The following is a 23679-nucleotide window of genomic DNA, read 5'->3' on the forward strand; positions in this document are numbered from 1 at the left end:
TGTGTGTGTGTGTGTGTGTGTGTGTGTGTGTGTGTGTGTGTGTGTGTCTTCCTCCCCGGCCTCCCAGCTGAAAGATAAAACAAAAAACTTTATTAAATGGTTTAGCTGTAGGGGGAGTAAGGGGACAGGATAAGATGGAAGAGACAGGAAAAGAAGCTACTTTTTCCAAACATGCCTTTTTGTATATTTGCCTTTGGAACCACCTTCAGTATTTTATAACACCATAAAACAAAATTAAATTTTTAAAAACTATTCTGGAATCATTTTAAACTTTAAAAAAGTTGCAGAATAGTACGGGGTTCTAGGACCCTTCTCCCAGCTTCCCTTAGTGTTAGCATTTTATGCAAGCTATAGTCTAATTATTGACACAAGGGCATTAACAATGACACAGAAATCTGTGGACCTTATTCATGTTCCTTCAGTTTCCTCCCAATGTTCTTTTTCTTGTCCAGGATCTAATGCACATTCTCATATTTCCTTTGGAAATTCTGACTCCTTAGCTTCCTTCAGTCTGTGGCAGCACCTGTCTTTTCCTTATTGTTCATGACCTTGACAATTTTGAAGGGTCCTGACAAACTGTCTCTCAGTTTGTGTCCGCCTGGTGTTTTCTCATGATTAGATTTGAGGTTATATATTTTTGGCAAGAATATCATAGAAGTGATGTTACGTCCTCCTCCGTGCATCATTTCAGGGGGTACATGATGTTAATACATCTTATTGCTTGCGATGATAACCTTGATTACTTGGTTGAGTGGTGTCTGCCAGGTTTCTTCACTGTAAAATAACTGTTTTTACTTTTAAATTTAATCAGTATCTTGGGAAGAGATATTTTGAAACCATACATATCCTGATTCTCACCATTACTTTCACCTATTAATTTTAGCATCCATCAATGGTTCTTGCCTTCAGTAATTATTACCATGGGGTTTGGCTAATGGCAATTTTCTCTTTCAGTCATTTCTTATACACTTATTAATTGGAATTCTATAAAGAACAGCTGTCCCTTCTCCCCATTTATTTATTTATATCCGTATGAACTCATTTTATGGGTTATAATCTATTACTCTTATTATTTATTTTATTGTTCAGACTTGGTCATTAGGAGGTCCTTTAGGTTGGCTCCTGTGTCCTTTTGATGTGCACCTGTCAGGTTTTGAGCACTTCCTTCCTTTCTGGCACCGCATGATGTTCAGGTTCATGTTGCATTTTTCCTGCCACAGCCATGGGATTGACAGTTTCTCCAAGGATCCCTGCTTCCTTTTATTCAAGAATGGCATTTAACAACCAAGATCTGGCTACTAGGAGTGCCCACTGCTGCTAGAGTGTTAGCGCTTCTAGATTCTGTGAGCAGACAGAGCTAGGAAATACGTGTATGTGTACTGACAGAAGCACTCACACCACACGGCTGTACTTGCCCATCTCTGTTCACCCTTCCTGAGTTGCTGCTGATTCACTCCATCCTTGTTCTCTTCTTCACTTGTAAATCCTTTCTCTGGCTTTGAGAAATTTCAGTCTCATGATAACACAGTATATTTTTTTACTCATTTGTTCAGTCCTAGTCTGTACATAAAGTAGGAGAATTACTAATCATATTCTATGTAACATAAATAAATTTACCAATATATAATATTGGGCTATAGTGTGGGGGGGGTTGTCATTAGTCTTACAGTATATAATCAAAATATCATTTTCCAAAGTTACTTGGTTTGGTTTTCTTCTTTCCCACCCCCTTCATTATGGTTAAATTAATGTGGGGGGAAAAATCAATCCCCAAAATTTAGAAGCAAAATGAAACAGTTGAAATCTAGCTGTTTATCAAGTGGACAGCATAACCCCAAGAGAGACATTTCAAATGTTTGTATTTAATATTTTTGACATTTTCACTTTGATATAATTTGTTTATAATTCCAGTATATTCTTTATCCAGATTCACCAACCCTTTACATTTTCCCCATTTACCCTATCACTTTGCCTTCTAGCTCCTTGACCTCTCTGAGTACATACATGGACTTAAACACATATACACACATGCCATCGTTTGTCTGAATCATTTGAGAGTGAGTTGCCCCCGCAGTACTTCGGTATGTATTTCTTAAGTGCAGGGACATCCTCTTATATAACCACAGCTTAGTTCTCAGGATTGGGAAATACAAAAACTGTCTTCAATCCAGAGTCCATATTCAAATTTATTTTTTATTTCAGCATCCATTATAGCCACTGTTTCCCCCCCACTCTGAGATCCATCCAGTAAAGGAGCACCTGTCACCTTATTGGCCATATCTCTTTAGCCTCCTTGAATCCGAAAGAGTTCCCTTTTCCGGGAATACGGAACAATACGACCTAGTTATTTCTAAGGAATACAGGCCAGTTGTTTTATAGATTATCCCTCAGTTTGTGTTTGTATTTCCTCAGGGTAGGATTCAATCTTACTAATAACACCAAAATGATGTGTCCTTCTCAATATATCACATCAGGAGGAACGTGATGTCTGTTTGTCTGATAATATGTACTTGGATATCTTACTTAAGTGGTATCTACCAGATGTCTACACTAAAAAGTGGGCATTTTCCCCTTTGAAATTAATAAGCAACTTTGGAAAGATACTTTGAGACTATATAAATTTCCTGCTCCTCATCAAAGTTTAACCCACTGGTTTTAGTATCCGTTGATTATTTTTGCCCATATCAGTCAGTGCTGACTGGTTGCAAAGTGGTGATTTTTTAAACTTTGTTACTCTATGTCTGTTAGTTATTCTACTATAATAGAGTTTTCCTTTTTCTCCCATTTAGTTATATCATTATGTACTCATTGATTCTTTTATTATTATTATTATTATTATTATCTGGTGGGTTATATTTCACTACTATATTTATTTTGATATTCAGACCGTTCTGAGCCTAGCCAGTGGTAAACTTCTTCAAGTTGGAAGTGTTATTTTGGTGTGTCTCCATCATTCTTTGAGTACTTCATTATTTTCTGGCATAGTAATATGTTTGGGACTCATCCAGTGTTTTTTCTGCCCCCAGTCCTGGAATTAATGATTTCTCTTACATGCATTGGTTTTGTCTTGATGGAGAATATATTTAGAAACCAAGATCTGGGAGTTATGGTCTTTGCTACTGTGATGCCATTGCTTCTAGGCCCATTCAGTGGATATAGCTAGAGTACATACACACAGAATATAAATACACAGGTACATAACATACATTCATATGTACGTGTATATATACACATGTGTAATAACGTGTAAACACACACATGTCCGTACCTATTTCCATAGAAACACCACCATACGGCTCTTCTACTTTTTTTCTTTCCATATTTGTAACATCCTTCTTCAACAATGAAAGCCTTGACCCCTGTTATATTTACCCATTTCCTCAATCCTATATTACACAGAAAGTAGTTTCAGAATTGCTGACCCTACCACTGGGAAAGAAAAAGAAACCTACCTGCTGGTAGTACTTAAAACATTGTAAGTGGAGCGTACATACTTAGTGGGATATAGCCCTGAGAGGAGGAAAACAAAAATCTTGCATTGTTCTCAGTAATTATGTTTTGGGGAGTTCCTGATGGTACAGTTTTTCTGAGACTCTTATATACATTGTGGGATAAATCAAATGAATAATGATATTCGTGTGGTTGAGAATTGAGCTTTTTGACATGGTTAAAAAAGAGATACAGATGTGTGGTTGGTGAAGTTAAAGTCCCATAGTTATAAATTTGAATTAAGTTGATCTCATATGCACATAATTGTATACACTATACACACCCAAACACTTCTGTTTTTGCCCACTGAATAAGTCGAGAAACAATGACCTACTTGATGGCAGTGAGCACCCCTTGCAACATCCAGACTCTTTCCCACTGAAAAAAACGAGGACTTCCAGGGAAAAAAGTAGCTAAATCCAGGTCTGAGCAGGAAATATACAGTAGGAGCGTGAAACATGTCATACCAGAAAGCAAACATAAATACAGACATATCTGTGTCTGTTTCTTCATGTGCATGTACACACGCACTGCTCTGACCATGTGCTCATAGTGACATCTCCAAATCCATTTTAATACCAGAGTTTATTCTTTCTCCTTTCTGTATTTGACTGGATCACATCAAAAGAAGTCAGGAGCCATCTTGAAGTTTCCCACAGGAAAATAAATGAACAACACCAGTGCAATAAAACATAACACGTATATTTAAATGCATAACTTAATTGTGTTCCTTGAAAAATAAAAATCTTCATTGGTCACTTTTGGAGGGTATTATTTTAGAAACTGATTAAATAAAGAGAAAGAAGCATTTAGCTTGTCTTTCCTCCAGGAACTGAACATCAAGGTAACCAAAAAATTGATGAGGGGATTGTAACCTCTAATGAAGTAGTGGATTTAGGCAGTGTTTATCACTCAAAAGAAAGACAGTCAGACATCATGTGCCTCTTGATGGAAATGCAAACACCATTAAGAAATACACTTGCCAAAAATCACATCTTACCCTGATCAAGTCTCAAGATACAGTTCCCAGTTTAGAGGAGATGCAGGGACCAGAGGAACTTGTTTAACACCACAGCCAGAATACAGGTGGCAACATGTGAGCCCTGAGAAGCTAGAGGACAGACACCTGGTCTCTCCAACAAAAAAACCTGCATTTGAAAAAGGAGAGGTCAAAGGCAAGGGATATCTACAGAATGAGACTTGAGCTCTATCAGTCCAGTACAACGTATGGGCCCTATTTGCATCCTGATCCAAATAAGCGTACTTATTAATACACATGAGATAAGCAGGGAAATTGGGACGTTGATGAGATTGTTAGTACCAATGTTCATGTTTTGAGGTGTGGCAACAGCATTATTTTACAAGAGTCCTTATCTTTAGAATTATATATTGAGGGGTGTCTGGGTGGTTCAGTCAGTTAAGCGTCCGACTCTTGATTTCCACACAGGTCGTGATCTCGCAGTTTGTGAGCTCAAGCCCCACGTCAGGCTCTGCACTGACAGTGTGGAGCCTGCTTGGGATTCTCTCTCTTTCCCCCTCCCTCTCTCTGCCCCTCCCCTGCTCGCTCTCTGTCCATCTCTCTATCTCTATCCATCTATCTATCTCTCAAAATAATAAATAAACTTAAATAAATAATAAATAAACAAACTTAAATACTAAAAACAAAATAAACTTAAAACAAATCAGCACTGATTAAAAAAAAGAATTATATATTGAAATACGTAAGTATGGGAGCGCCTGGGTGGCTCAGTCAGTTAAGCGTCTAACTTTGGCTTAGGTCATGATCTCATGGTTCGTGGGTTTGAGCCCCGCATTGGGCTCTGTACTGACAGCTTGCTTAGAGCCTGGAGCCTGCTTCGGATTCTGTGTCTACCTCTCTCGCTCTGCCCCTCCCCTGCTCGCATTCTGTCTCTCTCTGTCTCTCAAAAATAAATAAATGTAAAAAAAATTTTTTTTTGAAATACGTAAGTATGAAACCATAGGATGCCTAGGATTTGCTTCATAATAGTCTTGGAGGGTAGGAGCATAGTAGAGATTGGAAAAAAAAAATGGATCATCCATAAGAGGTCATTCTGCTTTTTCTCTACTTTGGTCTTTGTGTGAAAATTTCTTTCTAGTAAGATGAAAAAGTTAAAAAAACTGGTGTTGCCAGCTCTGAGGCATTTTCCCAGAAAGCAGGACAGCATCCTGGGAATGAGTAGCTGCACTCAGCCCGCAAGCTGGGGAGTGTAGGAAGTCATGTCCTTCTCATCACTTTATCCCAGCTTGTGGTAGTCACTCAATAAATAATGCGTGAAGAAATGAGTGAGTTTGGAGGGGCAGCCGACATCTGGGTGAATTTTCTTCCAAAATTGGTCCCGTGACTCATAACTGTGAGAGCTGGCCACTCACACCACATGGCATTTAAGCATTTCCCTGTTCCTTGGGCTGTTGCCATTATATCTGGTGATGGGATATGTATGACCTTCCTTCCTTCCCAGGCTCAGGCCCGATGTCACCGGATAGGCCAGAGCAAAGCCGTGAAGGTGTATCGTCTCATTACTCGGAACTCCTATGAGCGGGAAATGTTTGACAAAGCCAGCCTAAAGCTGGGCCTGGACAAGGCTGTTCTTCAGGACATAAACCGAAAGGGCAGCACCAATGGGGTGAGTATGACGGGACCTGCTCAGAGTCCCCCAGGACACTCGCCACACAGCCCGGGCCCCTCTGGGGTCTCCCTTCTTACAGCTGTTTTAAGATTCACTTTCACTAAATTAAATCCGGTTGCACATCTTTGTTGAGTCATTCCCCACAGCAGAGTATAATTCAGGGTCAGGTCTCTGCTTTTACAGATGGATAAAGGAAATCTGTAGGCGCAGTGGTGTGGTAGGATTGCCCAGCATGCAGTAACGTTTCGGTAAGCAGAATTTTTAACAGTGCCCATTAGAAGTCCGTAGATCTTAACGCTTAACACTCTGAATATCTATTGTCACCATGTCTTATCTCATACTCCAGACTTTGAGCTTCCTGAGGGTATAATGAAACCTATTTTATCTGTATCACCCATGTCCCCTAACAGTACTTGGCATATTAAAGATATTCAATGCATGATGGTCAGTGAAAAAAAAAATGAATAAGTTAGCAGCTTGCAATATGGCAGTTAATAAAATCTTTTCCCCCCTACACAGGGATAAAAAATGCAGCTAAGATTCTTAAATTGTATTAAGTTATAGGCCAACAAAACAGAGTATCTCCTTAATCTCTGGACTCAGGGCATCAAAGGTTGAGAATTAAAACCTTCCAATGAGTTGTCTTCAGTCCAGATGTTCTGTATCCTCTTAGCTATGCATGTGTTGCTAAGTATAATACTTCAGCTCACCAGTGCTGGGAGTCCTGGAACTCCCTCTTGTGATTGGTAGAGAGAGAACCAGATTCTTAATTAGAACCAGGAAAGGGTGTTTTGAACTCCCATTTCCTGTTTTCAACAAGCAATTGAGAAGATCACACTTGGCACAGCACCCTTTCTTTAGTTGAGAAATGACATCATTTCCAATACTCATGTATTTATTTAATAATGAATAAATCATCATTCTGTAGCTTGTTTAGTACATCTGGAGGTTTTTAAAGATACAGACTCAAACTAAAGCATTAAACATACCTTCTTCAGTGGTGCATAATTTCAATAGCTTGTGACATGTGATAATAATCAATGTCCTGAGGAATGTTAGGGCCATTGGGTCATGTGCTGGCTTTGATTCCAGAGCTCCCTATAGAGGATTATCTGTCTGCCCTCCCCATAGTTTTCTTGAGTATCTTTATCTGGGCTTTAATTTTCTAAAACTTGTGGCCCGTATCTTTAGTCTTCTGACATGTGCAGTTAGTGGAGGAAGTGGATCATGAAGGCCAGATTTTAGGCTGTTTTTCTCCTGTGCATTTTCCACATTGTGAGTGGCCTTTGGTGACCTGTCCAGGTACAACAGCTCTCAAAAATGGAAGTAGAGGACTTGCTCCGGAAAGGGGCTTATGGAGCGCTGATGGACGAGGAAGATGAAGGCTCCAAATTCTGTGAAGAAGACATAGACCAGATTCTGCAGAGGAGAACCCACACCATCACCATCCAGTCTGAAGGGAAAGGATCTACTTTTGCCAAGGTATGGCACCTTTCTCCAGAGTCCGTGTCGGAATGGGAGCAAAAAGAAAACACTATTCTTTGACCTTCACCAGCCAGGCTTTGTTTTTTCAGTATGCAAACTGTTGAGATTATCTGTCTACACGTGGGTTTTATGTGAGACAGAAAATACAGACTCTTTAGAGGGTTTCTGAGTAATGAATCAGAAGCTATAGAAAGAAAACCCCACTCCTGACCAGTGGGAGCTGATCTCCAGCAGACAGGGCAGACACTTCGGTTTAAAGTCTGCACTGTTCACTGTTTGCAAAGACTGCTCCAAAACCTTTGAATGGTCTTCTGAATTTCCTTTTAGAGCACCCCGTGATCACTGTCCACGCACTGAAATTCCGCTGAACCCTCCATTCCTCAAACTGAAGCAATGGTTTTTGCTCATTCCATGAGAAAAGATGTTAGTCTAGATTCCCAGCTGCTACTCTAGGTGCTTCTTTCCCCTGCTCTTCACCTCACTGGATTTCAAATTTGACTGATGAGGCCACTTACCAAATCACTTTCAGGTGTCTCCGGCCGTGGGCTCTGGGAGCTTTGTGACCTGTTTGAGTCTCCTGTTTGGTGGCTTATGTAGGACTTCCTCAGTAGGACATTTTGTGCTTTATAAGTGCCTGGTCATCTCAGTATACCTCATACTGCCCAACCCCGGTGCGTTTCCCATAGCAGACATTTGGAAAGTGGTGAACTGAAAGAAAAATTGCATCTAGGGAAGTCTTACAAAGCAACCCTTTTGCAGGGAGCTAGACACCAAGTAACACATTGCCATTGTGTTCCAGGGCATTCTTCCTGCTTCCAAGTTTAAGTTCCAAAAAATGACCCTGGAGGTGGAAATTATAATATCCTTACCCAATCTTTAAAATAAAAAAAGAACAGCCTTGAGATTTTCACATTCATTTGGGAGGCTCTTTTAGGGGTTTTGGCTTCAAATGCAATTGGAGAACATACTTGGGATTCTGGTAAATTTGAAATAATGCAGGTGGTATTATCAGCTTGTACTGTGTTCAAGAGCAGTTTATTGACTTCTGTTATCTTCACAGGCTAGCTTTGTGGCTTCAGGAAACAGGACAGATATTTCCTTAGATGACCCAAACTTTTGGCAGAAATGGGCTAAAATAGCTGAATTGGACACCGAAGCAAAGAATGAAAAGGTACAGTACTGAGAATGTTCTCTTCCATTGCCACACTTTGCTGTGGCTTGTAGGACCATAAATTCCCACATGGCTCGTCATTATTCATTCCTGAGCCTTAGTTCTTAAGTGAGATCCTATATGTAACACACTTAAAGCATGCTTGACACATAGAGCTTGATAAATGTTCACTGTCACAATTTTTTTTTTTAAGGTTTATTTGTTATTGAGAGACAGAGAAACAGCATGAGCATGGGAGGGGCAGAGAGAGGGAGAGACACAGAATCCAAAGCAGGCTCCAGGCTCTGAGCTGTCAGCCCAGAGCCCAATGTGGGGCTCAAACTCACAAACTGCGAGATCATGACCTGAGCTGAAGTTGGACACTCAACCGACTGAGCCACCCAGGCGCCCCTCACTGTTACAATTTTAAAATGACCTCTTGGGACCTACAGTCTGTTGGGCACCTGGGAAATGTGACAAAGGCAATTAGAACTGGAACTGGCCACACAGGTCAAGTTCAGCCCTCAGACCCAGGCCAGCATCCCATCTTGGCAAGGGACTATTTTACCTCTGCCTCAACACTTCCTGTGAAAGAAACTTTACCTCTGACAGATACTCCAGGGGGGACTAAGCAGGATGAAGGGGTTTGTTGGTCTCTCCTCCATTCTCTCTGTACCTTGAATTTTCTAACTTCTGAACATGAGAAAGAGAATAGCTGTGGAATGAAACCGGAGTCCGATGTCAGTCTGCCCCTGACTGCATGCCTCTTCTGGGCAAGGCAGTTGACCCCACTGAGACAAGTGAGCAAGACATGTGACAAAAAGAGGTGGTGATGCCCCTTTGCGGAGTTGGGAGATAAGGTTTGTGAATAACACCTGCCTCACCTGTTGGGAGGCACCCCTGAAATGTTCATCTCCCTTCCCTCCATCTCTGGCCCTGTCACCTCACTCCAGAGTGCCCGCACATCACTTTCTACTGGTCTTCTTGGGTGAATGTTGAACTCTCATGAACCCACAAGCTCAGGAGACAGTCCCTGCTCCTATCTAGCTGATGTAGTAACTCACACCCAGCCTTAACTCTTCTGTCCCATCCCCAGAGCTTTCTCAGTCCAACCTGTTTTCTTTAGTAGGAAGAGTCTGAAGTCCCTTGAGTAACCTATTTAGTAAAACCTGTTTTATAAGATGACAATCCAGAAGTTACTCTGTGCACAGGATGGCGGGTGAGGGATGAGAGGAAAAAGCTCTTGTCGTAGAGACGTTTAGAAGCAGCTGGAGCATGGAAGGCGGAAAGCAAGGTGACTGAAGCAGGAGTGATGCCCCAATGTATCTGGGCTACACAGAGCTTAGCCAAGCTTTAGGAAGAGGTGTGGGGGTGAAGGGGTAAGGAGCAGGAATGGTGGGGACTGGAAAAGAGGTGATGGTTCTGGTAGGGGAGCTGCCAGAAGGAGTTGAAGATCCTGGGCTGGAGATTGTCTTCAGTGAAAGACAAAAGGTTAGGAGTTAGCGCCCATGGAAGGCAGAGAATGAAGTGGCAAGAAATGTATGCATCTTGAGAAAGTCGCCGAGCAGATGGGACTGTCCGACTCATCCTGTCTCCGGAGCGCAGGCTGCCTCTGCATGCTGGGCAGAACAGCTGGGGTGCCCCACTCTTGCCTTTCTTGGCAAGAGCAGCCGCCACTCTGGGTGCTGGGGGGCCTTGCCTGCCATCCGCCTGCACTGTTAGAAAGACTACAGAAACAGCAGATGGTGGCGGCCGGCGCCGGGGGCTTGGGGAACACTCCAACTCCAGCGAGTCTCAGAGAATCCCCTCTGCTTGTCGTGGACACGGCAGGTGTGCTAGGAAGAGCCTTACCTGCTGGAGGACGAGGCTGGGGTGTGGTTCTCTGCCGGATGTGTCCTCGGGACCCAGGACCAGCAACAGGGTGTGTGTATGCATCGTGACGGGGGAAGAACGAAGAAGGGTCCTCTCCCCAACTGTTCCTCTCTGTTTCTAGGAGAGCTTAGTGATCGACCGGCCTCGAGTGAGAAAGCAGACCAAACACTACAACTCCTTTGAGGAGGATGAGCTCATGGAGTTCTCGGAGCTAGATAGCGACTCAGACGAAAGGCCCACGAGGTCCAGACGCCTCAATGACAAAACCAGGCGCTACCTCCGAGCCGAGTGTTTCCGGGTAGAGAAGAACCTGCTCATCTTTGGGTGGGTATTGGCCTGGACTGTGTGTTGCTGTTTTCCAGCCCCTGAGATTTGTCCAGTTTGTGTCTCTAGTCACCTCTAGCGCTCCGGGCTGACGGAGGACCCATTAGAGCAGGAGAGAACCGTGCTTTTTGCCCATGGCCCCCCCTCGGTTGTTGTACGCTCTGCTGCCATATTGTAGACGCGCCATGATTTTCTCATGTGCTTGTCACGGCAAATCTCTGTTACTAATTTGTTGCCTGGTACTGATTTCCTGCTTTCCCCCCACCGAGGATATATATGGAGTCAGCACAGCAGATGTTGCGGTTAGGGCATGATTCGTGCAGGGCTCTGGTTCTAGTTGAAGTACGAGGTTTAGTTTCTGGGAGCTCACCATTGCTTTTGAATACTGCAGCTGGACTGTCTTAATCCCAAATTTATTCCCCTCTCCAAATAGTTTCGTCCCTCCCTTGTTAACATTCAAGTGGCCATATGAAGCTCTCAGGGTCCAGGTCACCTCGGTGACCCTCGGTGTGATACAGCATGTGGTCCTTGAAGGCCTTTCAGGGCAAAGCCCTCAGGGTGACTAGCAGACTCAGCAGACGATGAGAAGCACTCCTGGCACCTGTTTGTCCTGCAGTGTTGAGGGCACACATGGCCCTTCCTCCCTCCAACGCCCTTCTGTGTTTCCACTCCCAGCTGGGGCCGGTGGAAGGACATCCTGACCCACGGGCGGTTCAAGTGGCATCTGAATGAGAAGGACATGGAGATGATTTGCCGGGCCCTGCTGGTCTACTGTGTCAAGCATTACAAGGGGGACGAGAAGATCAAGAGCTTCATTTGGGAACTGATCACACCTACCAAAGACGGGCAGGCCCAGACCCTCCAGAACCACTCAGGTGAGCGGCGGCAGGGCTGGGCCTGAGAAGCGGCAGCTCCTGTGTGCTCCCGTCCTTCTGCATTGCCCAGGTTGCTGTGCTTTGGGAGGCTTCTCTTCCTCAGATGTTATCTGAGAATGTTAGCTGTGGGAGAGCAAGAGGTTTCCTTCAGTTCTCCCTCAGAATGATCCGGTGCTGCCTGTAGTATTTTGCGGGAGTACAGTTGGGCCAGTCCTGTGTGCTGACCAGAGCATCCCGAGGGTTCCCGCACGGAACTGGGGTCACACCATGTGCTCTGGTTTTTCTCTGGCATGTCACTGTTGTGCCCCAGTTCTACCTGTCTCTGCCTTTTCTTGTGCTGTGCTTCTCCTTCCCTGTGCTTGGCCACTGCTCACGTTCACGTTTCAGACCGAGCATCCCTTTTTCCCTGGCCGGGTTGTGAGTTCCCAAGGGGTGCAGGTGATGTTCTTAGTCTGCATGGGGTGCTCAGTAAATTCTTACCGCCTGACTGAACATTCCTGGAGTTTACTGAGCTGGAGGCCAGGCAGATCACCTCACCACTAGCACTACTCGGTGGGCCGAGGAGGGGGGTCTGTCACGTAGGGCCGCCATGCACAGCCTGGCTGCCTCCTTGCAACCCTAAGCCCAACTCTGTTCTGCCCCCATGTTTAAAGTTGCCTAGGCTCATGGGCCTTCCTTTCTGTTTCAGGGTTGTCTGCTCCAGTCCCCAGAGGGAGGAAGGGGAAGAAGACGAAGAACCAGCTGCTGCTCCCTGAGTTGAAGAATGCAGACTGGCTGGCCACCTGCAACCCCGAGGTGGTCTTGCATGATGACGGCTATAAGAAACACCTCAAACAGCACTGCAACAAGTGAGTGTGCCCCTCCCCATCCTTCGCGGCAGTTCCATTCAGACCGTTCAGGCTCCTGGGATCCCCTTGGGGCTATGGGGGACCACCTGATGCTCCTGTACCACCATGCAGGGTCTGAAAAGGCAGGGTATGTGGTCTAAACTGGTTGGGATCCCTTCACATAAAGCCTGTCTCCCTCCTTTGGCAGCATCTCCTCTCCCCCAGAACCTGGACTCTCTACCATTGCCCCTTATACCCCTGAGGGGACTTCTGACCTGACTGTCAAAATCCAGTTAGGACATTGTGATTTTACTGCTTCCTCTCCTTTCCCTTTCTCTCCTTCTGCCCCTGAGGTCACATTAGCAAGAGCAGAAGACTGGCCTTAGTGGCCACTACTCTCAGCCCCACTCCCCCACGCCAGGTTGCTTCCTCTGCTGATTTGCTGTTGCCATTCATGGCCTCCAGGCATTTGACAGACTTGCATTTGAGATATTACCCTTCATATCCCTGGGCCAACACTGTGCAGGGGGGGCGGCAGGGCAAAGGAAAGAGTGATGGAAAATGAAACTGCTCTTGTGAAGTTTAGTTTGGGGAGTCAGAGGGCACTCAGCCACCAAACAGTGACGAGTTGCACGTGGATATTTGCATCACCGTACGGAGTATCTATCAGGACAAAAAGGACCCTTGGAAACCACCTAGCCCAGCTTCGTAGGCCTTGCAGGCATGTCTCCCCAGCACTCCTGCTCGGCAGTGAGAAGGTCTCTGCTGCCGCACCTCTGGGTACGACCTTCTAAGTTAAGTGAGAAGTAAGCGTTTGTCAACTTACAAATTAGTGTGTCTTCCCTGTGACATCAACCTAATGGTCCTGCGGTGGTTGTCAGGTTGTGTTCTTTACCATTTACAGATGAAGTCTGATCCTTTTCCCTTCATCTTTCCAAATCTTTGAAGATAGGTCTCGTGCCCAAAACAGTAATAAAAACCGTGCACAGAAGGACAGGCTCTTTGGGACAGTAGTTCTCAAGCTGAGAATTAAAGGGCACGTGCTGTTGATGGTAGAACCTGCCTGGGAGAGGACCTGGTAGCATGTGCCATGGGACTGACTCAGAGTCACCGTGTAGGGGACAGATAGAAAGAGGAGGCTGCCTAGGTAAGAGGACTCCTAGGAGATCTTGTACTGCAGGCTGAGGATTCTCTTGTAGATTAAGCAGCCATGCTTCTTTAATAAGTGAGACATGTAGTAAAAAAATGATGTTTGGGGAGAAAACTTTATCTGGCAACAGTGAGATGGACTGGGTAAACCGAGAGCTAAGTGGCCATCTAGGAGAGTTCTGTCGTAATGTAAGTATGGATCATAAGGATCTAGAGAAAGGTGCCAACTGTAGAATTGGGGAGAAAGGGTCGACTATGAGAGACACAACTGGGGAATAACCCGTAATATGTGATGAGGAATATAGAAAGCAGCTAACTCATGACTGTGAGTCTTACCGGCTAGGAGAATAACAGTACTTGTAGCTGGGACAGAATCAGAGTCCTTACATTCACTGAACAGTGAGGTGCAAGGTGAAGGACTCAGGTTGTACCCTGCTAAGTGACAGCGGCAGTGTGTGGCTCTTCCATTCCTTACTGCACATGTGGGTGTGGGGCACTGAAAACAGTCTGAGCTGGCGAAGTTGGCATAGAACTTCCCTTGATACCTGCAGAGATGATCACAGATAATGAACAGAACCAGTTTAGACCTTTGAGGAATTCCCTTAACATTTCTAACCGCCATCCCCAAGACTTTTCCTGAATGTGTGCCTGGAGCTTACCATTTCTCTGCAAGGCTCATTTAATTACCAGATTCTAATTAATCACCCTTCTATGTATTGAATCTGAAGTCTGATTCCTTGAAACTTCCACCCTTTGATCTTGGGTTCTGGTTTGCCCTGAGGTACGTTGGAGAACAGGCAGAATTCTTTCAGCAAAAGTGGACTGGGAGCTTCTAGAATTGTAGGCTCTGTTAGCAAATTTATTGCCACCCTCATACCAGATAAAGGTTGAGACAGGCTCTGGGGTCAGGACTGCCTGGATTTATGAGCAGGTGAATTACTAACCTCTTTGTGCCTTCTGCCTTCTTTCTTTCATCTAGAAAATGAGGGTAATAATAGTTTCCATCTCTTAGCATTGTTGTTTGGATTAAGTGAGCTAATACATGCTGCCATGTGATAAGTTCTCAAAGCATTGTTCAGTGGTAGTAGTGGTATAGTATTTAGGGACAGGAAATTGTCAGCGAAAGAACTTTAAAAAGTTAAATAACAACTGTTTCAGATCCAGGCTATGAGAAGTCAGGGGAGTCCTGGTGACATGCTCTGCTTCCTAATCTGGGTCCTGGATTCACATGTGTGTTCAGTTTGGAAATTCATCAAGCTGTATGTTTATCTAAGGTGCACTTCCTGGAAGTGTATTTCATATCAACAAAATGTGGTGTTGTGTTTTATTTTAAAGAAAGAGATGAAGGAAAGAGCAGTAATGCCACCGAAATATTGGTGGGTTTTGTCTGGCTGAAGTAAGGGTGTTACAAACGTGCCCCAGTCCTCCTTCCCTTTGAGTTTAGATGCCAGCTGGGGTTATCCTCTCACTCGGGGAGGAGCTGCCCATCTGTCCTCTGAATTGATTTCTTTCTCATTTGGAGAATAAGTGAATACTGTTCACTTAAAATTCTTTTGTCTCATGCCATAGATGCTACCAAGTGTCAACACATTTCGGTTTAAAGAAGTAGAGACCACTCTATCTTACATCATCAGGAAAACCTTCCTCTGATTGGGCTAGATGTAAGCAGGCTGGGATTCCCATACCTAAGACCTCCTCACTGAAGTTCTCACTGAGGAGGCCAGCAGGCACTGTCAGCAAGGTAGAACGATCAACGACTGTTGTAAATTCTTAGAGCTCTTATTATCTGAGCTTTAAAAAAAATAAACCTTGAAATTATTTGAGTTGACTGACAGCTGAGGTAAGGAATGGCATACCAGAAAAATAAGGGTTCTTTCCATTCTAAAAATTCTGTGTGTGTTGCCACCTACTACTCAAGCCCAGAGTGGCACTTTATGTGTTTTTTAAAAATTGCCATAAATAACCTTTCCTCCCACCTCCAATTCCCATTTCCCCCTCCAGAGGCAGCCACTGCTAACCAGGTTCTTCCAGAGATACTCTGTGCATGGACCAGCCTAGATGAATGTACATCCTCCTTTTATCCTCCCAAAAATAATGTGTATTTTACATACTATTCGTGCTCTGCGCTGTTTCTCTTTCTCTTTTTAAAATAACTTAGATGGAGGTCTGTCCCTATCTGTGTAAGTAGGCCTTTATTTTTAATAGCCTTTAGTCTTGACTGGTATTGTACAAATTACAAGTACTCTTCTAAACTTCTTTGCAGTTTAGCCGTGAATATGAAGCCTCTCCCTGAATGGGGCCAGCTTCTCTGTGCCTACCCTTACCTTCACCCCGTTTTGCATACGTCGACTCCCAGGGTCATCTTCCGTGCTGTAGTTCTTTCATGGTTGGTCTCATTTCACTGTTAGACTGCTGTGGGCTCCTCAAGAACAGGCTTGCTTTTGCTCTGTGCCTCACAGTACCCAGCATGGTGCAGGGCACACAGTAGTTGCCCAACAAACGCTTACTTCCTTGTCTCGGACATGTTTGGCGCATGCCCTCCCTTGGAGCTTGAGTATGCTCTGAGCAGAATCCAGGGAACTGAGCACCTCAGGAGAGAAGGCATGATTACTGTCTGGGAGTATTGCCATGAAAAAGACTTGTAAATATCCATTTTTAACACATGCAAATGAAACGGAAAACAGCACCATTCAACATGATCTGCTCTTCAGTAGATCAATAAACTGGTAACCAGCCTCTTGGAAGGCACCTCTGCCCTAGAGGTCATTATAGCCCCATAGAGGTGGTGCGTACTCTTGTGGATCGGGAGAAACAGTGTTTCTACTGCCCTCCAGGGCTTACAGGGTGATTACATGGCTGGTGAGATACATTTTTCCATGTGAAGTGGGGATAATCACAGTAGCATCTGCCATCAATACCTTGGGTTTTGTTTTTCTAGTGCTTTCTCATATATTACTTCACATCATAATAACTTGGGAGCGCCCGGAATTTCCATGTGTCCACTTGGGGGTGGCAGGTTATAGGCAGCTCATGGGCTCTGATAACGTTTGCATTGATGTGTTCACCTTTCACAGGGTCCTTTTGCGAGTCCGGATGCTGTACTACCTAAAAGCTGAAATACTGGGAGAGGCAGCTGATAAAGCGTTTGAAGGCACCCCTGCCAGGTAAAACAAGTCAGCGTGGCTCTTGGTGTTAAAGAGCTACCATACAGTCCCGTTCGTGGAGACGGACAAACCTGCTTGTGCTTCAGGAGGCCCGTGTTTGCCCCCAGCCCGGGGTCAGTTCCCTATGTGCCAGGAGGACAGCTACTGTGAGACCTGTCCTCTGAAGGGCGGTCTTTATATCCCTGCATGTACCAGTGCTGACTGTCTTGTTCTCAAACAGTGCTTGAGATCTCCACATGTTGAACCAGGATGATTTGGGCACTTTCCAACATTTGATTGTGTATGAGTTCAGCCAAGTGGAGAGTGTTCTACCTTCAGTTGACCAATGTATTGATGGCTTTTGCTGTGGTTCCCAACTGAAGATGGGCATTACACATAAGGATCCCAAGCCCCAACCTAGACCTACTGATGAGTTCTCCAAGAGGTGCTTCAGGGTTCTGTGTCAGTCTAAGGTAGAGCCTAGAAATCAAGTACATGTATGAAATAGCTCACTGGGTGAATGTGATGAAGTCCTGGTTTAAGAAACCTTAGCCCACAGCCTTCTGAGTCCTTGTAACTTTAGCCTCTCAGCATGTGACTGGGGTGTGGCTTAATATCAGGGTTCAGCCAGTAGCTCTTGCATTGTTTTTTGTCTGTGTTGAAGGAACTCTGAGCCCATGCCCTTCCTTCCACAGGGAGCTAGACGTACCCCTGCCCGACATCGACTACATGGAGATCCCAGTGGATTGGTGGGATGCTGAGGCCGATAAGTCCCTTCTGATAGGCGTGTTCAAACACGGTGTGTATTTCAGTGCATGCTCTCCCTTTCCTGAGCAACTCCATAGCCTGCTGCACGTCTCTGGTAGAAAGTAAGCCTCACCTCTCCTCTGTCCTCTCAGATGAACGTGTGAGTCATGAAAATAAGGCGAACATTAATAATATCAGTGAGGAGCTTCGCAGAGAGCTGCTGTGGTTACAGAGAGCCTGTCCACACTGTCAGACCTTGGACTGCCTCATTCTCCTTCACTCTTACAGTCCCACTGTCTAGCCTAATGCCTGGCACGTGTAGGCATGCAGCATTGCCTGAGTAAAGGAATAAGTAAATGGGAAAATGTTAGGTTTTAACCTTTCGTATGTATGTAGAATTCTAAGATCAGTCTAGATAATCTACATATTCCTGGAGTGCATCTTTTTGCCCCACTGGTATAAAAATTTAAGAATACAAGATGGCATGGACATCGTTTTTTAAAAATATGGTAACTAAGAGTCTAGGGGACTGAGAGAAGTATTTGAGTAGCTTGGAAAAAAACTAAATAAGTGCCCCTTTCTTCACTTCTGGAACTGTCCTAGGCACCTGCCCTTGCCTTCAGCCAGCGGTTAAGGTGAATGATGGAAGCATCACGTGATAGTCACTGTATTGTGGCTGGTAGACCCCTTCCCTGCCCAGTGAAGTAACTGAAATCTTAAACTGGAGAGCAGGACTCAAAGTGGGAAGAGTTGGTTATACTTGGCTTTCACTGTCAGCTCTGCCACTTACTAAATGTGGGACCTTGAGCAAATCATAAATTTCTCTGACCTGTTTCTTCACCTGTACCATGGGGATAGTATCGAAACAGCCTGCCCGGAGGGTTGTTTGAAGACTCTGTGAGACACTATATGTGGACTGCCTAGGGCAGTGCCAGGCGGTACGTGCCAGCGTAGGAGATGTTCAGTGCTGCTCTGCCGCTTATGTGCGGCCACTCGCTGCTCTGCCCATGGAAAGTCGCTTTCTCACACAGCCCTCATCAGTAGGACTCTGGAGGCCAACCAGCCACGCTTCCTTAAGAGCCATGCCTGTACACATTTTAATGAGGAATCCCCTCGACGCTTGGATTTGGATGCTGCAGTGGGAGGTCAGGGCTGCTGAGAGCCCTTTGTCAAACCGCTGGGTTAGGTGGGAGCAGCGGTGCTGTTGGCGAGAGCGGCCTGTGATGGTGGAAATGCCCTGTCTCTTTGCTGTCCGCTGTGTGGTCCACCAGCCACATGTGACTCTTGAGCACTTGAAATGTGACTGGTACATCTGAGCAACTACATTTTTAACTTTATGTAATTGTCATTAATTGAAATTTAAATAACCACATGTGGCTCCTCGTTGGGGCAGTGCAGGGCCAGAACTCACCTCTGCAGTGGGATGAAGAAGCAGTGACCTCTCGATTAAGCACAAGGAACCCACAGTACAACCAAAACTTGGTTTAATCTGATTTTGGAAAGAACTCAAAGGAAGACAAGTTGTTGGAGACAGGCAGATTCAGAGCATCTGAACTCAGTGTGTGGGAAAGTCCATTGACCCTGGGTCTCCTATCGGCGGTAGTTTTAGGGTATGTTGCCCGATCCTTGGTGGAGAGAACGTGATGTGGAAAGACCTCACAACCTGAAGTCCCAGCATTGTGGCAGCCACACGCTTCCCCTCCATCCTTCCTCCAACCCAGCGCACACACACCACAGACATACAGAAAGCCTGGGTGGATTCTGACAACAGTGTGAAACCACCTAGCTACACGTGAAACAAATAAAAGAAAATCCCCGAATGAAGAGGTTACTTAAAGCCAGAGCTGGAAGTTCACTGATAGGACAGCAAACCAGAGGGACTGGGTTTGTAATGCCCACACGCAAGAAAGAAACAAGCCCTCTGGGAAAGGAGGGCAAGAAGAGGCCCTTTGGCCCAAGGATGCAGAGCTGGAAGAACATGTTCATGGGAGATAAATTACGGACACGAAAGAGGAGAAAATGTGGAAAGATAGAATGAGGTTGCTGTGTAAGCAGTAAAACAAGATATCCAGACAAATGCTAACAACAAACAAAAACAAAACACAAGAGACCTAGTGTGGCAAGATCAGTGTCCTACAAAAGGTCTTTAAGGAAAGGATAGTTTGGGATAAAGAAGGTCGTTATACTTTGCTGATAAGTGTAGTTCCTTACAAAGGTGTGGCTAGCAAAGTAACCTCAGAATGTGTAAGAAGACAGGACTCTAAGTGGAGCCAAGACCCTTTCTCTCTTAGGAAAGGCAAATTAACGCTGGCACCATACCTATTAGTTTTTTTGTCCCTGATGAAGGCTTAGGGTAGTGGATTAATCAGTTGATCTTAGTCTTATACTGGAAATGTTCAAGGGCCAGTCAGATGATGTCTAAGGTAACTTCCATGTCTAATGCTCCTCTGCTCTATGAAACAGTTTGGGAGGGTATAAGTTAGTAACTCCTAAGTGTTTCCTGAGCACATTCGTGCAGTCTTAAGATGATGCATCACCCACTCCTTTGAGATTCCCCCAGATTGCCAGTTGAGGTGAACTCACTGTCAAAATCAGGGCTGAGGGCATGTGTGCGATGCCTACAGTGGCTCATTGTGGAATACAATGACTAGCAGACACACTATAAAGATGGGAAAACCCAGCCTCCCTACCCAGTGCTGGGGGACTAGACCTAAACCACACATGCGTACCTGGCTCACTCCTGCATAGAACTAGCCCTCTTTAGCTGGATGGTAACGTTGGTTCTACCTAGATGACATTGTACAGATGCTTGTGGTTGGTTTCATGTGCTCATCCTCCTTGGCGTCTTATAGAATCCACATTGGATTCTGCCCCTGGCCAAATGCCCATCGGACATTCCATGAGCACAGGCTCATCTGGGGAATACACCTGATGACCCCTGTATAACTTAGCCCACATAACTTACCAGGTCTTACCAGCTGACAGTCAAGCTTCCAGACACCCAAGCCATCTGGTGTTCACTTTTCAGGGATTTCTGGCAGGAAGCCCTCTGCCTTGCCTTCATCCTGTGGAGGCCTAAGTATGAGCTGCGGCGCTACAGCCATTTTCTTTGTTAAGAAACACACAGCCGTTCATTGTCTGTAGTTTTGTGGCTCTTTTAGTCTGCCCCAGACATAGCCCGCTACAACCCTACTTAGATTAGAAGGATATAGCCATGGTTGCATCTCCAAGCTGACCCCTGGGGAAGAATTGCCTGACCCTTTGGTTGTTTGCAACAAGAAGGGCCCTGTAGCAAACCTCTTCTGAATGATGCTCCTGACAGCTGTCAGTTGTGTTAACTGACTACAGCCCTCTAGGGCAGCCTGTGTTTAAAAAGTTCATCAAGATAAGAAGTTTAGTATTTTTGTTCATGTTCTGCAAGCAGCCCACACCCTCAAAGGCCGTCATCTACTATGTATTTATTGGTACTGCTCTTCCAGCTCCTGCGACTCTGCAGGGAGGTTGTCGGGTTTTCTAGAGGACTGAATCCGTCATTCCTCCTTGCCACCAGCTTCGTAGCTCACTGAGAGATAGGAGTGCAAAATCTCTCTAGACTTGAGAGCCACACAAGACAGAGAAGGGCTGCACAACAGAAGCGTCCCCAGGTAGTCGGCTGCTGGAAGAACTGCTTCATGCCCTTGTTGAGCCGAGAGCACCGGAGGGCAGGACACATGGTCCTCAGTAGTAAAGGGCTGGTGGAGGAAGTTTTCAGCCTCTCACCTATCGGATGAAGCACCTCTCTTTTCATGGGGAGCAGCAGGTGGAGCTAGCGGCAGGAATTTCCTCAAGGCAGCAGGAGCATGGAGGGCCTTTGTTTTCCTGTGAGCTGAGGTAGGACACAGGGAGAGGGTACGAATGGCTCTGCCTACAACGATTATTGGAAGAGAATCTGGGCAAAGCTGACTCCTGCAATCTTTTCTCGAGCGTGCACGGTGTTGGGCCCCACGCTGGGTACTGAATGTGTACTAATAAGAAACAGACCCAGGTTCTTTTCCTAAGGAGCCCACAATCACATGAGAGTGACTGACAGTAATCAAGTAATCGCCCTGAGGAATAACGAGTAAAGAACATAAGGCATCGCAGTTTCTCCTGCCATATGCCTCATGCGGGCAGCACCTGTCATTGAGATGGCACAAGAGTCACTTTGGATTAAAAGATAAAGTACCTGCAGCTCCTCAGAGAACAAGCTCCAGGTGCTGCCTACAGGGTGGAGGACAGAAGTGCGTCAACAGTGATGGTAGAACAGAAGCCAACAAGGAGGTGAAGTACCCAGCAAAGTAAAACAAAGTCTGTTATTAGCACCCATGCTGGCTCTCATTTTAGGTACAGCATTTTCCATCACGGGGGTCTCTGTGTATGTACTCCAGAGCTAGAAATGGACCTTGCTTCCTAGAAGCAACATGGAAAGAGTTTTGACGATCCTGAAGGAGTTTCACCCAAGATAATTTGCTATAACAATAGATTTGGATCTTGTATGTGACCAAATCCTGTCTCATTATAAGATGGCATTAGGTTTAGTAAAATAGTAACAAATTCTCAAACCTGGGATTATCACAGTAAAAGTGATATTATCTCACAGTTTTGGCTTCGTTTTGGGAGTCTCTTCTGCGTCAAAAATGCTCATCCTGTGTTTGACTTTTGGGATGTGGTGAGGTTAGGTAATTCGAAAGCCCTGGCCAGTAGATTAGGATTTCATACTGAGTTGATGATTTTGGAAGCAATAGGTCGGTTTTAATCTGATTAACAACCACAGCAGCCCTCCCTGTGTCTTATCCCCTGCATGCATCACTTTGTTGAATTGCTGTTCCTAACACATGGGATGGTATTGGACTATCAGAAAACAGGGCCCGTTCAGGAGGTAACAAGTTGTCCGGAGTTGGGGGTTGAGGGGAAGAAGCTATAGAACCAACTTGCCTGATTACTTTTGCTGTCCAAAAGAAGTAAATGAGTAAGTGTCGTATCTAGGCCTTGTATCTCTTTACGGACACAGAATACGTGCATAAGCTTTTATTTTTGGTCAGGCACTACTCAGGGCATCTACTTTAGCTCAAGGATATTCCTCTGATAGGATATCTGATAGGATTCTATTAATCTTAAATAGTGTTTTTTGATTGTTTTATTTTTCATTTAATAAGCGAAACGAAAATGGCTGTCCAGGGCCCAGGGTAGATTTGGGGAGTTCTAACCTATCATCTGACATTTCTCTGCCCCCGATCAGGGTATGAGAGGTACAATGCCATGCGAGCAGACCCAGCACTTTGCTTCCTGGAGAAAGTCGGGATGCCAGATGAGAAGTCTCTTTCTGCAGAACAGGGTGTTACAGAGGGGACCTCAGACATTCCCGAGCGGTGAGTCATCTGTGAGGTGACAGATTTTGCCATGAATCTATGACCCCTTCCACATATCCAGCATTCTGCTAGCCTCTCCCAGCATCTCCCTTCAATCTTGCCCTCTGGGAACTACTTTTCAAAATCGCTGCATTGGTTACGTTCTGTTACACCTTAGGCCTTTTTAACTTCCAAGCATTTTGAACCAAATACCAGTTCCTGTTCTTCATGGATTCCCCAAGCTGCCCACCATCCTACCCAACTCATCTCTTACTTGATCAGAGGATTCTTGAGGATGAATTCAGTTAGACCTCTCATACCTAGCAGAAAGCTAAGAGGTACCCCAAGTACAGGCTTCCTGATCTTGAAATTCCTCAGATGAAATTCTGGCATTATTTAAGAATGTGTTGTCCATGAGTAAGGTGGATTTAGGAACCACTGCTTGATGGCTGTGGCATTTAGGCCTTGTTTATGGGTTGTGTGCAAAAAAAAGGTATGAAAACGTCTCCTTTGAGTTTTATCTACTGTTGGCATAACTCCCAAATGTGTAAATTTATAAGAGAGCTAAATAAACAGCCAGAAACTGGTGCTCCAAAATATATAT

At 45.0% G+C, this 23679-nt stretch overlaps 1 protein-coding gene across 5 annotated transcripts in view; it reads left to right on the forward strand.

Moving 5' to 3' along the window:
* The window catches only part of CHD6 (chromodomain helicase DNA binding protein 6), a 205940-nt gene that overhangs the window by 142131 nt on the left and 40130 nt on the right, over window positions 1-23679 (forward strand). For all 5 annotated transcript variants that reach the window (XM_049650774.1, XM_049650776.1, XM_049650778.1 and 2 more), the window contains 9 exons: window positions 5970-6134; window positions 7440-7619; window positions 8683-8793; window positions 10766-10968; window positions 11644-11843; window positions 12532-12691; window positions 16894-16983; window positions 17658-17761; window positions 22967-23096. In XM_049650774.1, the coding sequence (XP_049506731.1) occupies window positions 5970-6134; window positions 7440-7619; window positions 8683-8793; window positions 10766-10968; window positions 11644-11843; window positions 12532-12691; window positions 16894-16983; window positions 17658-17761; window positions 22967-23096 (1343 nt within the window). The remainder of the gene's footprint in view (window positions 1-5969; window positions 6135-7439; window positions 7620-8682; window positions 8794-10765; window positions 10969-11643; window positions 11844-12531; window positions 12692-16893; window positions 16984-17657; window positions 17762-22966; window positions 23097-23679) is intronic.

This window comes from Panthera uncia, assembly GCF_023721935.1.
Source record: "Panthera uncia isolate 11264 chromosome A3 unlocalized genomic scaffold, Puncia_PCG_1.0 HiC_scaffold_11, whole genome shotgun sequence".
Classification (NCBI taxonomy): Eukaryota; Metazoa; Chordata; class Mammalia; order Carnivora; family Felidae; genus Panthera; species Panthera uncia.